This window comes from Polypterus senegalus, chromosome 1 (assembly GCF_016835505.1).
Source record: "Polypterus senegalus isolate Bchr_013 chromosome 1, ASM1683550v1, whole genome shotgun sequence".
Lineage (NCBI taxonomy): Eukaryota > Metazoa > Chordata > Cladistia > Polypteriformes > Polypteridae > Polypterus > Polypterus senegalus.
In genome coordinates, this window is record NC_053154.1 from 30810045 (window position 1) to 30834160 (window position 24116).

At 35.7% G+C, this 24116-nt stretch overlaps 1 protein-coding gene across 4 annotated transcripts in view; it reads right to left on the minus strand.

Moving 5' to 3' along the window:
• Positions 1-911: 911 nt before the first annotated feature.
• LOC120523818 (telomerase protein component 1-like) overlaps positions 912-24116 on the minus strand; it is a 157013-nt gene continuing 133808 nt past the window's right edge. For 3 of the 4 annotated variants that reach the window (XM_039745470.1, XM_039745451.1, XM_039745460.1), the window contains exons 46-55: positions 23430-23530; positions 22538-22658; positions 18516-18646; positions 17403-17524; positions 16629-16757; positions 15206-15305; positions 10524-10620; positions 6775-6854; positions 4115-4219; positions 912-1458 (exon numbers count right to left, since the gene is read on the minus strand). In XM_039745470.1, coding sequence (XP_039601404.1) covers positions 1339-1458; positions 4115-4219; positions 6775-6854; positions 10524-10620; positions 15206-15305; positions 16629-16757; positions 17403-17524; positions 18516-18646; positions 22538-22658; positions 23430-23530 — 1106 coding nt within the window. In that variant the 3' untranslated portion in view covers positions 912-1338. Of the gene's footprint in view, positions 1459-4114; positions 4220-6774; positions 6855-10523; positions 10621-15205; positions 15306-16628; positions 16758-17402; positions 17525-18515; positions 18647-22537; positions 22659-23429; positions 23531-24116 lie in introns of those variants that run through there. The other variant, XM_039745477.1, reaches the window with a different exon arrangement.

Sequence of the window (24116 nt, forward strand, 5' to 3'; positions counted from 1 at the left end):
AAGATGGCATCCTCAGTGGACCTGTTGCAATGGTAGGCGAACTTAATGCAGAAAGGACAGTGATGGTCAGTACCATTACATGCAGAGAAAGACTCATACCCTTTTCTATGGAGGAATATTTTGGACACATTTAAAAAACATGCACAAATAAAAGTACTGTGAAATTTACCTTAATAAAAGGACATGTCCATCCAGCTGTTATGTCTCTGTCATTCCAAAAGATGGTGCATCACAAAAATTGTAGTAATAAAATGCACTGCTTTTTTCATTCTAAGAGATGGCTCATCACAAACATTAAAACTGTTTTATGAATTCCATACCAAATGGCATAGAACAGAGACGCATGTACTGCATGGTACATTGCAAACATTAATGTTGAGGTCAACATTGATTATTTAGATTTGAACCTGTCTTAAACAGATAACACAGCTAGTGTGACAATTAATAAACAATAACAACACGGAATGTCAGTAAAAATAAATAAATGTATCATGAAAATAAATAAATGTAACATGAAATATATAGATATACATATAGGCTGCTTATTTTTTATGCATACATTTCTTCATTAAGTTATTTCAGTGACTCCACATGTAACATGACATAAGCCCTGAAATGAAGTGTCCCTTTTACTCATCCAAGCTGGGAGGGTGGGCTCTTGCAAGTGCTGTTTTTTGATTGGTGAATTATTGGTAGAGGGGATGTAAACTTTCGTAATTACAGAAGAGACTTCAGATGCAAACTTCTAATGATGAATTTGGAGCTGGAGGGTAGAATTGCCCATGCAATACATGAGGACACACTCATCTACAAAATCGCATTCATTCATAATAGAAGAAAACACTTATCTGAAACTCTTACATTAAAATTTGCATTCTTTACATTTGCATTCTTTACACAAAGAACAACTCTTTTTTTTGCTGTTTATTTTATTAATCAATTTGTTCCCTGGAAAATAGCTGAATGAGCAATATGCAATTACAGATCAAATGATTCACTGCATTTTTTCAGTTACTACATAAGTATAATGTATAATTACAATATATTCATTTCAGTATTGCAACTAAATAACATTGAGTAAATATTCCAATAATAGCAAAATATATTCTAAGCAATTATCCAAAAGATTTTAAATAGTTGATTTAAGGATAATACAGGTTATTGAATCAACACATCCATTTCAGTTAAATTCCTAATCAGCCCATTTCTTATTGCTTAAAAAAGAATACATTTTAAGAATAACCCACATAGCACCATTAACAATACACAAACGTCTTTACAGTATATTTATGGTAAAAGTGTAAAAACGTTTAAATTTACACCTTACTTTACTGTTCTTCATTTTGTCCACTCAATAAAGTAAATATTTCCCAGAATATCTCCACATGCCAACAATCTGTCTTGAGTGGGGTTTAATTCCATACAAGAAACTGGTGCCTTACATAGAAACAAACCCACCTAAAAGAAATCCAACAAAGTTTGTTTTTATTGCTTTGTTTATTAAATTCCTATTGCTTGTTTTGCAGCTTCATTTAATACATTATAAAGATTTATGAAGGAAATTCCAATATATTCTAAAGCTCACATCTTTCAAATCGTGTAGCTTATAGCACAAACTCAAGTACATGTGTTATGTGCCAAGATTTGTTGTTTTGTATTTTATAAGAACCTTACTTTTATTGAGGAATGAAATATTTTCATATTTTGTACAGTTCTTTAAAATTTGTAAGTTTACTTTCTGATTCCACCATTAGAACACTAAGAAAACAAGGTAATATCTGTACATTGCTTGTGTATGTTTAACAATCACAAAGTTATGATTTTATTCGAAGGATCTCAGACTTGCCTGAAAAGATAATTGCATTTTCTAAGTTCTTTTCTCAAATTAAAAGAACTTGCAAAAATAATAACAGACTAGAAATATACTGATACTGTGTTACTTTGATAAAAAAAAAATTAAGCAGTAATAAAAATGAAACCCAACAATAATTTATTATTGATTTTATTATGAAAAATTATTATATAATTTATTAATATCATATATTATGGTATAGTTTATAATTTGATTTAATCCTAGTTAGTGGGCTGGCAATTTTCAATTTGTATCACTATAAAACACTGACCTTTACTCTAAAACAACTTTTTCACATAACACTGTGATCAGATATGTCTATTTGAATAAAATCACATCCTCAAATCACTACCTTGCTTTTTCTCATCTTTAAAAAAAGCTCTCTTTGCCTTTCATGACATGTTAGACTATGTGTCAGAAAGTTAATGATTTTGACATTTGTTGCTATTATGCTTAAATTTGACTTTCCATATAGAATTACCAGACAGCTGGGCAACCACAGCAGAAGTAGTAATGGTGACAGCAAGAAGGGTGTTTGGCATGACATCTGGACAGAGGAAGGAGGAAAAGGAAACCTGGTGGTGGAATGGGGAAGTATAGGAGAGTATACAGAGGAAGAGGATGGTGAAGAAGAAGTGGGATAGTCAGAGAAATGCAGAAAATAGACAAGAGTACAAGGAGATAAGGCGTAAGGTGAAGAGAGAGGTGGCGAAGGATAAAGAAAAGGTGTATGCTGAGTTGTATGAGAGGTTGCACATTAAGGAGGAAGAAAAGGACCTGTACTGATTGGCTAAACAGAGGAACCGAGCTGGGAAAGATGTGCAGCAGGTTAGGGTGATAAAGGATAAAGAGGAGGGTGTGTTGAGCATATGGAAAGAGTACTTTGAGAGGCTGATGAATGAAGAGAAAGAGCGAGAGAGAAGGTTGGATGATTTGGAGATAGTGAATAAGGAAGTACAACGGATTAGCAAGGAGGAAGTAAGGATAGCTATAAGAGGATGAAGAATGGAAAGGCTGTTGGTCCAGATGACATACCTATGGAAGCATGGAGGTGTTTAGGATAGATGGCAGTGGAGTTTTTAACCAGATTATTTAATGAAATGTTTGCTCTGAGGGTATTGATGGTGAAGTACAGAGAAGGCCAGAAGGAGTTGCTTTGTGTCTTTGTGGACAGGAAGAAAGCATATGGCAGGGTACCTCGAGAGGAGTTGTGCTATTGTGTGAGGAAGTCAGGAATGACAGAAAAGTATATAAGAGTTGTACAAGATAAGTATGAAGGAAATATAACGTGGTGAGGTCTTAGGTAGGAGTGACAAATGCATTCAACGTGGAGGTGGAATTACATCAGGGATCAGCTCTGAGCCCTTCCTTATTTGCAATAGTGATGGACAGGTTGACAGATGTGATTAGACAGGAGTCCCCGTGGACTATGATGCTTGCTAATGACATTGTGATCTGTAGCGAGAGTAGGGAACAGGTTGAGGAGACCCTGGAGAGGTGGAGATATGGTCTAGAGAGGAGAGGAATGAAGGTCAGTAGGAACAAGACAGAATACATGTGTGTAAATGAGAAGAAGGTGGAATGGTGATCATGCAGGGAGTAGAGTTGGTGGATGAATTTAAATACTTGGGATCAACAGTACAGAGTAACTAGGACTCTGGAAGAGAGGTGAAAAAGAGAGTGCATGCAGGGTGGAATGGGTAGAGAAGAGTGTCACGAGTAATTTGTGACAAACGGGTATCAGCAAGCGTGAAAGGGAAGGTCTACAGGATGGTAGTGAGACCAGCTGTGTTATATGGGTTGGAAACTGTGGCACTGTCCAGACAACAGGAGACAGAGCTGGAGGTTGTAGAGTTAAAGATGCTATGATTTGCATTGTGTGTGACGAGGATGGACAGGATTAGAAATGAGTACATTAGAGGGTCAGCTTAGGTTCGATGGTTGGGAGACAAAGTCAGACAGGTGAGATTGTGTTGGTTTGGACATGTGCAGAGGAGAGATGCTGGGTATATTGGGAAACAGATGTTAAGGAGAGCTGCCAGGCAAGAGGAAAAGAGGAAGGCCTAAGCGAAGGTTTATGGATGTGGTGAGAGAGGACATGCAGGTGATGGGTGTAACAGAGCAAGATGCAGAGGACAGAAAGACATGGAAGAAGATGATCCGCTGTGGCAACCCCTAACAGGAGCATCCAAAAGAAGAAGAATTTGCTTATATTTCACTTTCCTAATAAGCTGATGCTTTCTTGTAATGTTATGTTATTACCTGTTTCATTGTCTCACAATCCCACAGTTTTACAGTATGGTCATAGGATGCTGTAATAATCACACTTTCAGTCATTTTCAATGCACTGACTTTATCTTTGTGTACCTGTTGAGGAACAGAGAAAGATAGAATTAAAGAAAACTTAGACTTTGAGTGTTGTGTAATGTTTGCAACTGCACTTACAATGGAGGATTTTTGTCATCATTTTCCACCCTCTGGCCTTGTCATTACAAAATTATTTTAATCATTTCAGTGACTTTTTCCACAGATATGGACACTGTTTCAGACACTGCATCTAGCATGAATTCCTCTGAGAATGCTGTGTCCATTTAGGAGTTCCTCAGAGTGCTCCTTCCACCGTTCAATGATATCCCCAGCTGAGATTACATTTTCACTATCCTTACTAAGAAGAGCATGGGCAATGTTCTGCCTACCCATCCTGAATTTTTAAATGTTTGTCAGAAACTCTTCAAAGATGACTGAAAATCATTTTCTATGGTCTCTCCAAATTTCACCAATATATAGGTCTTTGGTTTGACCACTGCTGCAACTGCCAATGTTGTGGCCGGTCAGGACCTCTATCACTTCTAGAGACCCTCTTGCTCATGTGCCAAGAAATGACACTTCTTCAGCTTAACAGCATTCCATACTGCTGAGGTCCATAAATGTATCCTAGGACTTTTGTTATGGCTGGCAATTATCCAAGTTTTGTTTACAGCTTGTTGCAGTTGCCTCTGCTGCTAAGGTCTTAAAAAGGGTCTATTTGGACTCTATGACCCTAATCTATTTCATGATGCAGAGGTGGAAGATAATTTCTATTAGTCGTTCCAGGCACTGGCTCAGCCCCTGTTTCTGTCTTTTATGTGTGTCCAGTGGATGCTCTAGCCATCTGACCCAACTTATCAACAATGGGGATCAGTTAAAGTTCAGAACCTAACTTTATCTAAATGCCCAGAATATATGGTTTTGAATCAAGTGATTAGAATATAAACATGATTGTTGTGCTTTGGCCCAAGGTATTCTAATGCCAGGTAAACTTATTAGCAACCTGGCAATTAAAAATGGTGGTTGTTAAAGACAGTCCATGACTATCACAAAAACTCAGTAACAATTCAATTCTTGGATTCATATCAGGCAGGCACATCACATTTTTTCAGTAAGGGCACTTTGGATTGTGAGAGGAATCAAAAGAACCAGAATGAAATTCATTCATACAAACTCCACGCAGGCAGCGAAAGGGACTTGAACTCCAGTATCCCTGTGGCAAGGAAGCAGCACAGCACAGACACTACACTAACTCAGGTGACAACATTCTTTAAATCAAATTACACTTGTATTTTTACATATTGGTGTGTTTATGTTAGTGTGTTGGTTTGAACAGATGTCTCAATTCAATGTGAAGTCTTGCTTAGTAACTCTTTGAGTGATGAATATTTTCTTCGCAGCTGGCACAGCCATCAGCAGTGTGTCCGTTTGTGGAGAGAGTGTCAACCTCGTCGAGATGTTTACTTATCTTGACAGTGACATTCATGTGTCTGGTGACTCTTCCTATGAAGTGAGTAGATGGATTGGGAGAGCATGGAGGGTCATGAGGTCGCTGGAAAGGGGTGTGTGGCGCTCCCGATATTTATGCAAAAGGACAAAAGTTCAAGTCTTTAGAGTCATGGTGCTTCCTGTCTTGCTATATGGTTGCGAGACATGGATGTTATCCAGTGATGTGAAATGAGGACTGGACTCCTTTGGTACTGTGTATCTCTGGAAAATCCTTGGGTTGCTCATGGAGTCACATTACCTGCATTGTGAGGGAGAGTCATTTATGGCACTACGGGTGATCCAACTCGTAAGATCCTCATTGTTGGGGACCCGAGTGGCTGGACCAGGCCAAGGGGTCGCCCATGTAACATCTGGCTGTGGCAGATAGTTGGTTTTTTCCAGAGGGTGGGACTGGACCGTGTGTCTATCTGGGGGGTTGCCAACCGGGATCCCGAGTTGTTTCATCATGTAGTGGGTGCGGTAACACACTGTAGCAGTGCATGCTCACCAACTTGACTTGACTTGTAGTGATGCACAGCAGAGTAGCTGCCAAGTGCTAGAGCTGCCTTCATTCATGCAAGCGCCGTCTGCCCGGGCTATCTTCATACTGGCGCCAAACACCCAAGCTGTCTTCATACTGATGCCAGCTACTGGAGCTAAAGATGGATCCAGCAAGAGAGTGAAGTGACTGCGCAAAGCAAAATACTAAGTGGACAATATTTTGTGTATTATTGTTGGACCAGACTCTGATTTTGATGCAAGTGATCTACAGATCGAAAACAAAAGTGATGTACCAGCATCAGCTGATCGATCCCCAGTTGATTGTGGTGCTGAACGTGTTTGTGTAATGGAAAGCAGCTGCGTGAAGACACTCCCAATATGTTGTTATAAGTTGACACCTACTTCAAAAGTTCTAAGTTCTGGAGTAGGAGTTGCATGAGAATTTTACGACTCTGCCATAAAAAATAGTCCACTCCATAACAAAGGAATTTCTAACAAATAACCTCCCTTTGTACCTTTTTTTAAATCTTCGCATCCTTTCACTGCTCTGCTTCTCAACATACCACACAAGGGAGAGGCAGAATGTTTAGGTTCTTTACTATTTGTAAAGCACTTAAATTCATTACCTTCATCTTGCTCCATTCACAGTCTTTAGAAAACTCTTTGTACCACATGTATCCTTCAGAATCTCCACAAATAAAAAAGTCTGAGGAGAAAAAATTAAATAAAATTAAGGATTAAACACCTAAGCACCTAATTAATTTGAATACAACATAATCACACAACATGATTATCGTTTTCCTAGGCTGGTTGCTACCTGATACTGATTGGATAAAGGAATTAAAATGATGGACAGGGAGATGATCGTTTTAGTTTATTAGCATCACCCATTTGAATTGAATACTAGGTAAATGTACTGCTATGAAGTACAATACTAGATACATAAATTATATTTATTTTACTCATTTGGTGACATTGTAAATTACTTTAAAAATATTGTTGAAATTTAGGAAAATGGAGAGTAGGCAAACCATGAAAGGAGTTAAACATTATATTAAAATTTGAGTTCTAACATTCCATTATATATAAAAATTATAGGCACACCCAGTTGCTCATTATATTTCATGCGACTGCCTAAAGGTAAGATTTCAGTGATTTTGAGAGAGTAATGACTTGAGGCATGAGCTTAAGCAAAAGGAGGAGGAACTGTCGGAAAAGTGATGTTTACATTGAAGATGGAGGGACAGACATCATAATTTGAAGGCAATTATGACTAAGACAGGAAATGTTTTGAGCTTGATGTCTGAGTCTTGATTCAGCATGTGACAAAAAACAGACAACTGTGGATTATTTGACAGTAAAACTTAATATATAGCGGAAGCAGGATGTGTAATCAACCAGTAAATCAAAGTCTCAATTTTTTAGCTCGATTTTTCTCTTCGCTGTCAACTGGATTCTTTCAAAATAATTTGTTTTTACTACCCTTGGCTCAGGCTGGACAAGAAAGGGTGGGATTGGGAGCATTTGGTTCTTTGTATGGTATGTTTGCTTTTGTTTATATGCTGTCTTTATTTAATAAAAAAAGGTTGATCACTAATAATAAGAACTCACATAATGGAAAACAACATTTTGATTCCTTAATTCTTTATACTTTCTTAATCCCCAAGGGGAAATTGTTGCATAGTCTTTGGGCTTTAATGCCTACAAATACAACTTTGTAAGTACAGCCATGCAAAAGTGGAAACATGTTATCAGATAAGTGATCATTCACGTTCTCACGTTTATTCTTGGTTCATTATCTTGCAATGGTTTGGATTAACTAAACGGTTAAGTGAGAAAGGTAAATGCCAAATGATTACTAATTGTGAGTGATAATAGCCAACCAAAGGTAAATTATTTCTTTAGTTACGGTAGACAAACCTTTCACATGACAATACATTAATCCACATTTATAAGAATTTAACCCACGCTTAGTCATTCATATACAGTCAAAGTACAAGACACTTTTTCAAAAGTCATTCAAGTTTGTGTTTTATCACCATTGCTAGTTACACTGTACAGAACAATGCCCACTGCTCTATTATTAAGTATGCTGATGAGACCATGCTTATAGGACACATAGCTGGCTGAGATAAAAAGCCCTTACCTCAGCCAAATGGGTTGTTTAGTAAAAGTATGGAATTTTTGACTCTGAATGTCAAAAAGACCAAAGAAATAATATTTGACTTTAAGAAACAGAAATCTGCATGTTTATTGGGCATTGTTTTGGAGGAGAAGTTGAAAATAATGACTAAATTTAAATACTTAAGAGCTCACCTAGATAATAATCTTAACTGTAAAAAAATACAAAAAACATATACTCTAAAGGCAATCTGTGCTTATTTCTAATCTGTAAACTCTGATTATTTAAAGTAGACAAGAACCTCATGTTATTGTTTTATCACTGTGTGATCCAGTTTGTCATCACTTTGAGCTTCATTGCCTGAAAGAAGATGCCATTTACTTACACACTAACAAACATTCATTTAGAGACAACTTACAGTCATTAATTACCTTAAGCTGCATGTTTCCTTCCATATGCTAAAAACTAGAGTTCCTGAAAAAAAATGTCCTGACAGAGAAATAAATGTGCAAATTCTACAAAAACAGTAAACTAACAGGAGAAAATTCAAGTTCTCTGTGCTGTGCTGCCTCATCATACTCCACATCAAAATAAAAAAATAAAACATTACAATTAAAATACAATATTTTATTATTAAAAAGTAGAGTGATATTTCAACACTGTAAAGTTAATTTTGTTAAATTTCTCTATCTCGGCTCTTCATCCAACGTATGGACACAGTTACAGCAGATATCCAGCCCCTAGTACCATGGACATTGCTGTATGCAGATGACGTCATGATCACGAAACAAGACCAGCCATACAGCAGCAGACACCGCAGTGGAAAGACAAGACGAAAACAGCCTGTGACTAAACCTCAGGAAGACAGAATACCTTGAAAGCGGCCAACACAGACAACAAACAATACGAGTGGATGGCCACAATCTGAACAAGATCATGGAGTTCAAATACCTTGGCTCCCATTTAAGCACCCACCCTGACACCCGTGTGTTGCCACAGCATGTTTTAAGTGGCTTTTAGTAAGGGATGTCTTGTGCGATTGATGGATTCCTAATTATATCAAGGCAAATGTGTTCGACCAGTGAACCTCTACGGTATTGAATGTTGGCTGGCCACTGCACAACAAGAACAGGCACTACATACGATGGAGATGAAGATGCTCCGATGGTCTCTTGGACTCACGAGGTGGGATCATGTCATGAACATAGACATTAGAAGAAGAATGGGAGTGGCAACAATCACCTGAGAAGATGCAAAAGGCTCGATTGAGGTGATATGGACATGTCCTGCATAGAGAAGGAGTGACAGTGGCCAAGATCGCCTTTTGACTCAGTCCGGATGGCAAGCAACCAAGCGGAAGACCCAAAAAGCAATGGCTCAACAGAATCAAGGAGGACATGAGCCAGATTGATGTCAACCCTGAAAACCCCCTAGATCATAAGAAGTGGAGGAAGGCATTGAAAGAAGCAGCCCCTGTGTTAGCTGGGAAAAACAGTAGGAATGAAGAGATTTCTATATTTTATATAGCTTTAAATAGTCACAAAATAATATAATTTAAGGGAAAGTGGAGAAGCTAATTAACAAAGAACTTTTATTAGTAGTCGAAAATTGGACAGCATTTAGCACAGAATATGAAACTTAATTTATAGCAGATTAATGGGTTACATGCCCTTCATAGCAGCATCTAAGCCTGCTTTATCCTTTAGCAGGGTCGTGGGGAAGGCAAGGCTTATCCCAGCAAACACAGGCATTGGGCATTTTGCATGAACAATCACTTAACAGCGTACCTGCCCATCACAGTCACCCTGAGTCAATTTTAGATGATGTGCTGATGTGTGCTTCTTATTTTCGGCATTAGCGTGGAGACAGTAGATACTTAAATAATCTATTGAAACAACTACAAAAATGTTTAAGTGGATTTCTTTTGAGTCAAGATGTTTTCTTATAGATGTAACAGATTAACATGTTTGCCTGTTGGAATATGGTTTCAGCTTTAACTTCACTCAAACAATAACACATTGCAATATATATGCACCATACTTCTTAAAAATTGCAATATTATAAAACTGCAACTCAGGTATTGGGTTTCTGTGGTAGCTGGTTCTTTGAACAACACTTGAAAACGAAGACTGCTTTACTAATCAGGCACAGTCTTTTAAGATTGGTGGCAACAATATCATGTAGGGTCAGGGTTTAAATTTTACCCACCAAAAGTTTAAAAATTTTTCACAATGAAAATTTTGATAGATATACCTTTAAATGATGCGACACATGTAATCCAACATTGTCCTTCTGTGGAAATCATCTCCTTGCTTTTGTTAATATTGCAGAGCTTCAAGGGGTTAAAAGACTGAAAATGACAATAAACATTTAAGAAAATCAAGTATATATTGCATATATTGAAAAACTATAGTATGACAACACTTCATTTCTATACTAAGAAAGATTTATATAGGTAAACAGAGATATAAAGTTAAACAATTAGTGAAAGTGAAATAAATCTCAGTGATTTACATAAACAAAATTTGGGCAATATAAAGTCAGATTAACATAAAAATAGGCACGTGGTCAGTTGACAATGTGGGAGAAGAAAAGAAAACTGCAGTTAATAGAATTTCAGGGGATGTCAGAGTTATTTGCATATATATATAGTTCATTCTTGTTTATAATGCTGAGACAAAAAAATGCTGAAAGTACTAATAAACAAACAAATTATAGTAAAACAAGTATTCTTTTTTTTGGCAAATGCAAGTCAAATCATTTGACAATAGCTATGATTGGGAGATGGCAAACCAGTTGGAAAAGAAATCTGGTCACTTCCAGAATTGGTGTGTGCTACAGGTGAACACCTACCTCAAGTTTTGATATACTTCTGGTACTTGTTATCAGGACCACAGTACAGGGATTAGGATGGTACGCGAAGGGTTCTGCGAATTAGTAAAATTCACATGGACAAAATAATTATGGGAGGGTGTGTATTTTGTAGGAATGTCTCTTGTTTGCAATTTTACAGTTTTATTTGGTGTAATTAAAGGGTAGCTTCAAACAGAGGCACAAAAACATGGTGAGCTGGTGAGACAATGCATGAAATAAAAGCTAGCTTTATGATATATTTTTAATTATTGAATAGTTTTTCCAAGAGCAGGCAGTACCAAGGGATCTGCAAAATATTTTAATAATGAGTGAAAACCCAGCATGCTTTTAAACCTTTTTTTTTGCACTAATTATAAGCAAAGGTTAAGGTCTCTTTTGAAGGGGAAAAAAATAACACGTTTGTCAGTGTGTGTATGTTTTGGTGGTCAAGATTACATTTGCTAACTAAATGCAAAGCATAATAAAACATCTAATGATTTCTGTTTACTAAAATACTACAGAGAAAGTGTTCAGAGAAAATTACATGAACATTATGTTGTCTTCTACAATACATTGACAGAGGCATATCAGTAATACATCACAACAGAATTATATTCAGACTATGCATCCATACATCTTCCAAACACACTTTACCCTGAGTAGGGTTGTAGGGAAGCTAGAGCCCATCCCAACAAGCACTGGGTGCAAGGTAGGTACAATACTCAAACATGGCCCCAAGTTTATCACAAGGTGAAAACACAGATACACACAAACATTAGGGCCAGTCCAATCTACCCAGCCAGCATGGCTTTGGACTGAGGCAGGAAACCAGAGGAAAGGAGGAAACCCTGTGGACATGGGGAGAACATGCAAACCTAGGGAGGACCCGGAATATACTGTAAACCCCAGCCTCCATGAAGTGAGACAGCTGTGCTACCACTGCACCACCTCTTGTTCAGACTATATAAAATATATGGTGTGTTGCTATTTAACAACCTGCTAACAATCTTCATTTAGGTTTATGTTACGAGTAATCAAAATCTGTTGAGAGATGTTTACCAATTTAGTTTCTTAGAAAATGTTAACAATTTCATAAATACCAGAAGATCATTCAGTCTATCATTCTCATCTGCTCAGCTAATAGCCAAGTTGTCCCAATATCTTACCCAGAAATTTTCTGCTTCAACTATACACTGCCTAATTATTTGTTACAGATTATCACAATTATTTACATAAAGAAGTACAGTTTTCTATCAAAAAGTGGTTTACCATCATATCTGTGATATGTGATTAAATATTTATTTGGATTAAATGTACTTACACTTCAAATATTTTTTGAAGATGTGGGTTATATATTCACATAAAATTAAATAGTAATAATTTAAGTAGTTTAGCTACTTTTCTTGTCCAAGTAGGCCATGTCCCCTTTAGTCCATGGATACACTTCACTCAGTCTTTTCTGCACAGCAGGTTCAGTCTTTCTTATCACAGATCTGGGTACAATAATAACTGTTTTGTGCTACTATGATCAGAAACACACATGGCACTCCTGATGCTGTATCATCATCACATTATACAGATTAAGCACAGCATCCCTTGATTTCTACTTAACAGTTTTTATCATGTGGAAATTAAATATATGTTGCCTGAAGGATAACAATGCTATGTCAACATAACCCCCAAAATTATTTGCATAGGTTTGTGACACCCATCTTATGTTTTCAATTCATTTTGCTTTTAAATGCATACTGTACAACACTTTGCACCTATCTGGATAAAACCGCTTTGAAGAGGGTTTTGTCCATTTATAAAGGTTATTCAGCATTTTTGCTTTTACTGCATCATTAGAGTTTGTGATCCATCAAATAGTGGTACCATCTGCAATAAGTAAACAGGGTCTATCAGAATCAATATTCTTCTTCTTTCAGCTGCTCCCGTTAGGATCATTTCAAATGACAAAAATCGACAGTCTTAGCACACACCTCTTGGTTACTATTCTGGTGACGTCATCCTATGTGGATTAGTCTTATCATATCTGAAATTAACTGTTTGATTTCAATGAACTGAAATTAACCTTTTTGACTTGAAAGAAAGAAAAGAATTTAAAAGAAATATGATACAATTTTGCTTAAAATATTCATTGTTTTATAAATGATCGATATAACCCTTATAGCTTTAAAAGTATTGTGATACTACTGTGTTTTGTTTTTTTTTTTATCAAAATCAGAGTCAAATTAGAAACTTTCCAATATCAGATACACCTTCCAAATGAAGTAATTGCTGAAAAAAGTTGTTATCATTGGTTTATAATTAACAATTTATTAATTTCACCACTACTAAAAAAAAAAAAAAAATCAAATCAGGGTCAAACAATTTTTTAAATTTTTGATAGTATTGAAGTTCATCTTCAAATTCTTTACACATGGTGCCTGTTTGTACTTTACAAACATACACTGTGTGCACAATTATTAGGCAAGTTGTATTTTTGAGGATTAATTTTAATATGGAACAAACACAGTGCTATCAGTCAATCCAAAATGTTAATAAACCTGAAACCTGAATGTTTCACAACGGAAATGTGAGTGTGAACATCATCAGGGGAATACATATGTGCGCACAATTATTAGGCAACTATTAGTGTGCAGATTTATTATGCAACTAACGGAAAAATGAAAATTTTCCCATCTCACTTGTTTATTTTCAACTGTTATAATGAGAATAATAAACAAACACCTCAAAATTTACAAATAAACATCTCTGACATTTCAAAAAAAAATAAATCAATCAATCAATGACCAATATAGCCACCCTTCTTTCCAATAACAGTCATAAGCCTTTCCATTCATGGAGTCTGTCAGTTTCTTGATCTGTTGACGATCAGCTTTTGTGGAGCAGTGACTACAGCCTCCCAGACACTCTTCAGAGAGGTGTATTGTTTTTCTCCCCCGTAAATCTAGCGTTTAAGAAGTGCCCACAAGTTCTCGATAGGGTTTAGGTCAGATGAGGAAGGGGCCATGTCATTATTCCTTCATCTTTAAGGCCTTTACTGGCTGGCCACGCAGTGGAGAACTTCGATGCAAGTGATGGAGCATTGGCCTGCATAAAAATCATGGTCTTTTTCCTGTATCACTGTTTGAAGAAAGTGTCTTCGAAAAACTGGCAGTAGGTTTGGGAGTTGATTTTGAGTTCATCTTCAATGCAAAAAGGTCCAACTAGCTCATCTTTAAAAATACCAGCTCATACCAGTACCCCATCTCCACGTTGGAGTGGAGCTCTGTGCCATTACTGATCCACAGGTCCATCCATCTGGTCCATCAAGAGTCACTCTCATCTCATCGGTCCATAAAACCTTTGAAAAAAATCTGTCTTTAGATATTTCTTGGCCCAGTTTTGACGTTTCAACTTATGTTTTTTGTTCAGTGGTGGTTGGGTTTCAGCCCTCCTTACCTTGGCCATGTCTTTGAGCACTGAACACCTTGTACTTCTGGGCACTCCAGGTAGGTTGCAGCTCTGGAATATGAAAGTACTGGAGGATAATGGGTTCCTGGTAGCTTCACGTTTGATTCTTCTCAAATCTTTGGCAGCTAATTTGTGTCTTTTGTTCTCAACACGTTTCTTGCGACCCTGTTGACTATTTGCAACAAAATATTTGATGGTTCTGTGATCACACACCAATATCTTAGCAATTCCAAAAGTGCTGCATCCCTCTGAAAGACTTTTTACAATTTTTGACTTTTCAGAGTCAGTTAAATCTCTTTTTTTGGCCCATTTTGCCTGAGGAAAACTAGCTGCCTAATAATTCTGCACACCTTGATATAGGGTGTTGATCTCCTTAGGCCACACCCTCCCTCATTACACAAATACACATCACCGGACGTGCTTAAATCCAATAAGCATTCAAGTTAATACAGCTTGGAGTTGGAATATACGCATTAAAAATGATGATATGGTCAAAATACTCACTTGCCTAATAATTGTGCACACAGTGTATACTGCATCATAGCTTTTCAAACCTTTGAAGTCAATGCTTCCCTTTTTCAGAATATGAAAAAAAATTAGGAAAGTCTGAAAGTGGCACTTACTATGAATTTAAGAACGAGGTCTTTGTTATATTGTACAGCAATCAAGATCTTCTTCTCAGTTTTTTGTAGGAACCCAATAATATAAGGAGCATCAGTCCAGCTTTAAGGGAAAGTACACAAAATTTTAGTGCTTAACATTATATTTAAAATTATATTGCATTGAAAACCTTATTTTGTATTTGTATTAAAATTGTTTCTGGTCATCATTATTTTTTGCTCTTTTGTTTAATGCATTTAGATTTGTTTTTTTAATATCCTACACACAAACACTATAAATAAAACAATGGACATTGAATTGAAGGCAGCTTTGACCACGTTTTAGTGTAACCATATGCTAAATTAAATGTTCACTTTAGTTTGTAACTGAACTTTATGCTTACTTTTACTTCTTGCTTTCTTCACTGTGAATTTAGACTTAACCACTCTGCTAATTTAACAGATCCACATATAATTGTGAGACACTGATTCTTAAATGTTCACTCACTAATAAGTGTCTAATGTACCAGTTGCGGTGTCAAACTAGGTTTTTTAAACAAATTTTAAATAGCAAGTAACTTACACTAAAAGAGCTCAGGTAAAAATGTCAAAAGCAAAAGCCTTCTTTGAAAGAAATTCTACTTCCACCTCTTTGCTAGGCAGCATTTCAAATGTCCATAAAGTAAAAAAAAAATATTAGAAAGCTACTTTAGAGAAACAGCAAAGACACAAAATCAGTTCTGCAACTTAGGAAAGAAAAGCACACAGACTTATTACTTAATCCACAAACAGAAATGACAGGTTTAAAAAACATTATCTGGTTTTACTTAGATCAGCTAACTTCCATCCAAACTGCCCTATCCACTTTCCACAAGATCACGTAATTATTAACAATCTATTATATTAAAAAATCTTGGGTTGAGACGTGATCATCTCAGAGACACATGCTGAAGTCCTGCGAGACTTCTTGCACGCCACGCCTTACTTACAAACAATTTCTCAGAGACACTTTAACGTCCTGCAGAACAAGTAAGTGAGACAAAAGGACAGCTGTTGTACAGGCTTTTAAATGATCTACAGGCAGCACGGCACAAGTAGCAGCTAGCTTAAAGTACAGCTGCTGTACAGGCTTTTAAATGATCGTCGCGCAGTGCAACATGCAGATCATGCAGCACGGCAGCAGCAGCTGCTGTACAGGCTATTAAATAATCGATGCACAGCGTAACATGCAGGTCACGCAGCTCGGTAGCAGCTAGCCAGCAGCTGATCCATCCGCATTTTCTTAGCGTGCGTTCAGCAGCCTCCCCCCCCACAACGCGAGTGGCAGGAAAGTGAAAGTGGCTAGCGTAAAGTGCACCCCCGGGGGTGGGTTTGTGCGGTGGGTGAGCCGGGGGCACAGCCCCCTAGTAATAAAAAAAAAAAAAAAGGAAATTGAAAATATTATTACTCAGTAGGGAATTTCTCTTGGTCAGGAAGGGATACAATACTTCCGTCAGCACAGCCACCAAGTAGTTTTGGGCCTTGGGCAAGACAAATCACTGATGAGCTGACTCTTGTAGATGTTACTAGGTTTACCCTTGAAGAAGAACAAAAAAATAAGAATAAAAAAATCCTGAAAAATTATAAATAGCAAAAATTGCACATTTTGGTGTTCAGCATTGGTTTAATGAAGCACATTTTCATATTTGGGTACACAATTAAAAAGTAAACATTTGAAACCAAAATATTATTTAGCATTTTCCCCAACAATGACCTGTTTAATACATTTTAATTCTTCACATAATTGCATAATCAAATTTATTTTAAATTACTTCTTACAAAACTGTAACATTATTCTTTAACCTATCAAAAGAATATACTTATTTCAGCAAGAACTACGACAATTACTTTGTTAAACATAAGACAGCAGTATAAGGCTGGAATTGTAAACCATAATACAAACACCTCTGTAATGTAATAAATTTAATCTTTAACTAAAATGTTTGTGCAGATTCAGGGCATAAATATGAAAATGGTATATTTTTTATTTCCTGATACTTAGTGTATTAAGTATGTCAAGAAGAAGGATCACTTTATTAAATAAGAATGAATATTAAAAACATTGATTATAACCAATGTACCACACACTTTCCAAGAGAAAACCGAATAAGAACACAAATTTCAATAATCTTACTCAAAGAGCCTGTGTGTGTAATAATTAAAAGTACTCTTTTAAACTTACGATATGGAGTTATCTGGAGGACAGTGGTTAATGTTCCATACAGAAACAGTATAGTCAGAACATGCTACAGTAAACTTTGACTCAGACTGAAATATAACAGCATTCACTGGGAACTTGCTCACCTACAATGTAAAAAAAAAATGGTGAGCCTGTGAACTTCACAATTTCATTAAGCACTGATAAATAAAAAAAAAAAACAAACAAACATACAAATGTTATTTTTCTATTCTTACAAATGAAAAATTTCAAGAATAATTATTTCTATCGACTGATTTGGTAGTACTCTTTTCCTGATGTTGTTGCTTATTTATTATTTTTTTTTTTAAATCCGAAAGCAAAGCTAATTTTTAACAGATTACCAACAAGCGACAAACACTAAAAACTGAACTGGATTATCTCTTACTTGTACAGTTTTTATATCACAGTGTTCACACTATTGTGCAAAACAAGCAGGTTAAAAAAACAAAAAAGCAGGGATGTAAAGCATCCATTTTTATTAAATTACACTTCCATTTATATTTTTCAAGTTATAACTAAGAAATTGTAACATTAAACACCCTGCCGACACTACTATGTTTTAATTTAAAAATACAAACATTTCAGTGTGGATGGGTGAAAAGATACGTGAAAAACCCTATTACACTCTGGTTGGTTCATGCTTATTAGATGGTCCTTTAGGGATTGGATCCTTCAAAATCTCATTCTCTAACTGATCACCTTTCATGGAAAAAAATACTGAGACCTAGTGAACATGGAAAAGTTGCTTTCCATAGCGCTTGTTATGCTGCTTACCTGTAAGCATCTAAATTGTGATTTGTACACAAAAAATAACTTGTAAAGTGCACACTAGGCATTCAAAGATGGATTTGAACTACCAACCTTAAAAACATTTAGAAGGGTGAATTTTAAAATGGTGCAACGTGTGCTTATCTGATGTGAACTCAAAGTTAAGATTTGTTGTGGTTTTAAAATATAGAGGGGCAGCTTAGGAATTAGCTAAATAAACTTGCTTGATGGATTAAACGGTTTCTTCTCATTTGTGAAATTTCTCATATCTGTATTTATGTCTAGTATAAGATATTCAATTAAAAAAAAAAAACAAAACTTTCTTACCTGCAACCTCTGTATTAAAGAGTTGTGGTACCACACAAATAGTTCCCCAGTGCTGTTTCCTGACAACATTATTTCTCCCGATGGAGAGAAGGAACATATTTTGACACCTCCCTTGTGCACAGCAGGTGGAACTATATTAAAAAAAAAATACATGACATTATTTGTATCACATCCTGAAATGTTATGTGGCTATGTAGTATTTTATTGCTGACCCATAAGATTAGGATGATTACTTAGGAATTGTCAAGTTTTTGATAAAAAATTACACCTTTTTTTATCAATATACCATTATTTAATCTTAAAAATATGGCCAAGACATTTTTAGTGTTGGTAATGGCTGTTACACTTTGAAATGACTGATTTTTAATTATTTACATATGACTGCAAAGCCCCATTTTCGGCACACATTCCTTCAGGGTAATCACGGTCAACTCTTAAGCTTACCCTTTATTAGTCATTTTGACTGGTTATTACAGAACCTGTGCAATAACATTAGCACCATTAAAAACCTGTTACTCGGTTCACTTGGGTTGAATGATACTAGCATTCCTAAAGTTCAAAAATAGCCAAAATAAAACAGCTTTCTCAAGAAACATGTCATGGAGGGCAGAAGACAATTGGATCAATCCAGGATAGAAAAAAAAGGGAAAGACTCAGATGTAAAACTGCATAAGAGGATAAAACATCAGAATATGTACTAGTCCCATCTGCAACAGAGAAAAGATTATACCAGGATGCTGACCATAATACAGTTTTCCAGACATTATCTATCCAATGTCTCTGTTATTTTGCCCATGTTAGCCTTTTGTTTTTTATTTGCCAGTTTTACATATGGCTTTTTCTTTGAAAATCTGCCTTTAAATCCAGCATCCCAAAGTCTTCTTTTTACTGCCTATTTAAGAAAAGGCCAACTGAAGATTTGTCATTTGTTTCTCAAGATGCACTCTCTGATGCCCTTATCCTATTATGCAGTTGTGCATTTTGGCCTTCTCTTTCTTTCTCTTTCCTGATTAAGTCCAGTTTGCCCTTTACTCTCAAGACAATAATAGACAACTTTGTACAAAATCTGGATTTTCTTGTCAGTCTGTCACATGGAAAACAACTTCATCATGCAGAAAACAACAGATGAACATGTTTCTTGATAATGCTGTTTCATTTGGCCATTCTGAAATACAGAACTTAACTTCAGTAAAGCCAGTTCCTTGAAACCCAAAGAAAAGCAATGTACTTGCTTTACTGAACACAATAACAGGTTTCAGCATTGTTAACGCAATTATAAAGGTGTCTCTAATAACCAGTTATCCTTTAAACATAACTAATAATGAATGAGCTATTGAAATTGACCACTGGAACACTAAAAGAATGGAAACTTAAAATGGGGCTTTGCAGTAAAATGTGAATAATAAATTAAAAATCAGAAATTTCAAGCAGTAACAGCCATTAGAAACACTACAAATGTCTTGACTATATTTTGAAATCAATTTAATGATATTTTGATAAAAAAGTATCATTATCTTATGAAAAACAAGAACATTTCTGGGTGATTCCAAGCTTTTGACCAGTAGTGTATACAGTATATACAAACAGGCACAGTTACATGATAAAGAACGTACACTTACACCCTTATTCAGTTCTATGGTTTTTATTTATCAGCATCCCTATATAAAAGTAGAACTAGTCAGTTTTTTTTGGAGCATTCAGATTTGTGTTAACACTATGCTTAAGGTCAAAAGATATTTCAGAAAAATCCATCAGCCTGGGAAAGTTTATAAAGCCATTTCTGAAAAAAATACTGATAATAATGAATTCAGGACATTCAAGACAGATGTCAATTTTCTCAGCAAATTCTCTCAAATGTTAGGTTGAGTGATGCCCAAAAATGTAAAAATCCCTAAAGCTATGTGCAGGGTTCCATTTATATGGTAGATATTACCATCATGACTCTACCTTCAGAAGTAGACTGAACATGTAAAGGTAGACAGAATAAAGTTCCCTCTATACAGAAAAGAACATGCATATAAATGATATAAATGAACCGCAAGACATCTGGAAGAATGTGCCCTGCTCAACTGGATGAGACCAAAATGGAGATGTTTTATTGCTAAACAGAACAAAATGCTTGGCTAAAAGCAAAAAGAGCATATCACTTCATAAACCTTATACCAATATTCATGGTGGTGGAAGAAGTCATAAACAGAAAACAAGAACAGTAGTTTGCACCAAAATACTGCTGCACATACTTTACAGATATACAGTAGGTGTTCTGAAATTGAAAATTTTATGCAAAAAAACTATTCCATGAGATATTGGATCCATTGAAACATACTGTTTTGAAAGCAAATGGTAAAATAATACACACCCTTCCTTTTGAGAGGGGTAAATGAAATATAAAACAGGGTGGTGCAGAATCCAGATTTTGAACTATACCCTGCCTTTCATTCCTGAGTTTTAATAGCCCTTGAGCTGTCTGAATGAGAAAATCATTTTATTTCTAAAATGGTGGTTTTGTGGAAGTGAAACATATTAAATGCTTTTTTTTTTTTTGCTACATTTATATGGAATTCACCTTGGTAGGACAGCGAAAGATGCTTACACTACTTATGAATAAAATCTACTGTATTAATTTCGGCTGCACAGACTGTGATGAGGATAAAGTCTAGGCTTCTACATTTCAAAAATCTATTACCACTTTCTAAAACAAGTGTTTTTGTCATTTTAAACCTTAATTTATCAAAAACTTGATGAGACAAAGCAACTCTGATGCTAGATTTAATTTTGCACCCTCAGATCTATAAAGAATTCTTAAAACTGTTGACTGGAGCAAAAAATGAGATTTGTTTGTAGACCAGTGTAATATTTGTTTAACCACACATGATGCAAAATTATCTATCCTCTAGTCAAGCAGAAACAAATTGATGAAGTTATAAGTTATAATTTTAATAATTTGGATGATCAGATGCTGACTTGCAAATATTCTGTACTGTAGTTTCAGTACCTGTTTAATAATAGTATCTGGAGGAAAGTAAATAAGGGCATTTAAAATTAAAGCAAACTCCCTGCAAAGATAGATGGAGAACTATTTTATCAACAAAAGTTCCAAATCAGGTGAACAACAGCTAGTCGTATTTACTGCAAATGAATACATAAAGGCAGCAGTCCTGGATGAATGAAAAGTAGGTAGGACATGTTGCTGCATAAGGTTATTCAGTATTCCTTTCTGAAGCCAGGTTTCCATAACTATTAAAACAAAACAGTATTTTAATCCACAGTTTATTGATAACTTTTATACTGAGGCAAAGAATCTTTACCTTCATTCACATGGAGGTCTAGGGTGATTAGCCAGGTCAACTTTTTGTTTTATGCTATAGCCCTACAGACTTTCCTTCATCAGGAATAACATATATGTACTGTATATATAGTCAAAGTGCCAAGAGCAAAAACAGAGCAAGTGAAAATGACAAACACATTTAGTAAATGTAAAAGGAAACCAAATTAATTCTGTTGGTAAATCATGCTGGTATATTTGAGGAGGACTGATCCAACTCCAAATCGATTCAACAGTATAAGCCCAGTGGTGAACCTCCAGGGAAGAAGGTTGAATTTATATCAGTAAATTTTGTATCCCAAGAGAGCTTTATATGAACTAAACAAATTACGAATTGTGGGGAGTTCTGAGTTGGCATTAACAAGAAAGAGGAGAATGCTGTCAGTTTATAGAGGTATTTGTTGGGGGCACTATACATAATAATGGGGGTCATGTATTCCGATCTATGAAGAGAAAGGGCGTGATGATCATGAGATAGGTTGAATAGAAGCGAGGAAAAGGACAACTTTGTCTGGAAAGGGAAAGAGACATTAGAATTTTAAGAATGACAGCTGATAAGGAAGAATTGACTTTGCTTTAGTTGTGCTCATAAATTCTGTACTAAATCACAACATACCCAAAACTCAACACAAAAAGGTTCAGTTTATGTGAGTAAATAAATCTAGAATATATTCTTCTCTGAAGTAAAGCCACTTACTTTGCTCTTTTGGTAGTTGCCATATTCTAAGGGTCTGGTCATCTGAAACTGTGACAAAGCTTTCTTTTTCTTGGGCTGCAGCAAGGACTGTACCACTGTGACCATTTAATATGTTCATGTGCTGAAAGGGACATAAAAAATATAGTAAATTATTTTAAAAAATGTTTTCTCAGAAAGGTTTCAAAATAAACATTGTTAAAATGTGCGTCAACGAATTACATCATCATCTCAATTATATTCATACTAACCAGTAGTTCCTTACCCATATTGCTGGTCCCTATTGATTTTATGGTATTTTGTCTTCTCTCAAAATAATAGAAAAAAAAACCCACTGATATTTGAAATTTAGCAAAAATATAAAAAGCTGCTGAGTGTATTGTCAATTTTTTTTTCAAAAACCTGAAGCCTTTAACAGACACTGTTAGTTGGAGCTCTTCCTAATACTGCCTTAGATAGTTTAGGTTTTCGGCTGCTTTTCATATTATGGAATAATATAATTTCTAGTATGACAAAGCCAAGGACAGGCCATGTGGTGCATGTTCATTAGCACACACAAATAAGAATTTCAGAACACTCTGTACATGAGATATTAATGACACTATAAACCTACATCAATATCAATTTCTAGTTTTGTGAGTAAGTTCAGAAGTCATTCAGAAAACAAAAAACACAAACTTTTCAATAAAGAACCAAAGAGGAGAAGGGAATACTGCAGAGGTGAACCTAGGATCAAGTGTTATGAGGTAGCCTCACAACTCATTGCCATACAAAAAGATATGCAGCTATCATTATATATTTTTAAGTTTCAGTTAATGCTGAACAACTATGTATACAGCATTGCATTTTTTCCTATTTTTTAAAATAAAAATGCGTGTTATGCTAGAATTTGTACCACTAGAGGTTGCCAGAATTTCACTGTTCCATCAGCACTAGCTGTAGCTAACCACATATCTTCGGATGTCAGTTCTCGATTTTCATACTGATGTGCTTGTTCTGAAAAGAAATGGGGAAATAAGGCAGTTATGTAATCAATAAGGAGACTGGGTTTCTCCTGAGCTTTCTTCTTGCCTCCGAGTGCTTTTCTATATTTACTCTTTATATATATAATGCAAAGTTAATTAACTGATTAACTGATTCACACTATTTCCTGTCCAGTTAAAAAGCTCAGAAAGAACATTTCAATATATTAATTAGTGATAACACTCAAATTAGAAAATGACCTAATCTGTGTCTTTTATTTGTCAATAATAATATGTAACAAGTGAGGTATTCTAAGGAATGGGATCCTTTCTTATCTCAGCAACACTGTGAGTGCTCAGAGAAATGTGGCTTCTCGGTGTATGCAGAAGTGATGGAGGACTACACAATGAGAGGCACAGGAAAGGGAAAAGAAATACAGCAGGAAGTTGTTTCCTCCTGTCAGTTTAAATTCTACTGCAGTTTATGGTAGATATTTGACAGGGGTTAGTTTGTGGAGTTTTAGGAAATGTAATGTAGGGGAAAGCACACTTGGGATCAAATTCAGCAGATAGGGTACCTAGAATCTGGTAAGCAAATATGTTGGAGCAAAATTAGTGCT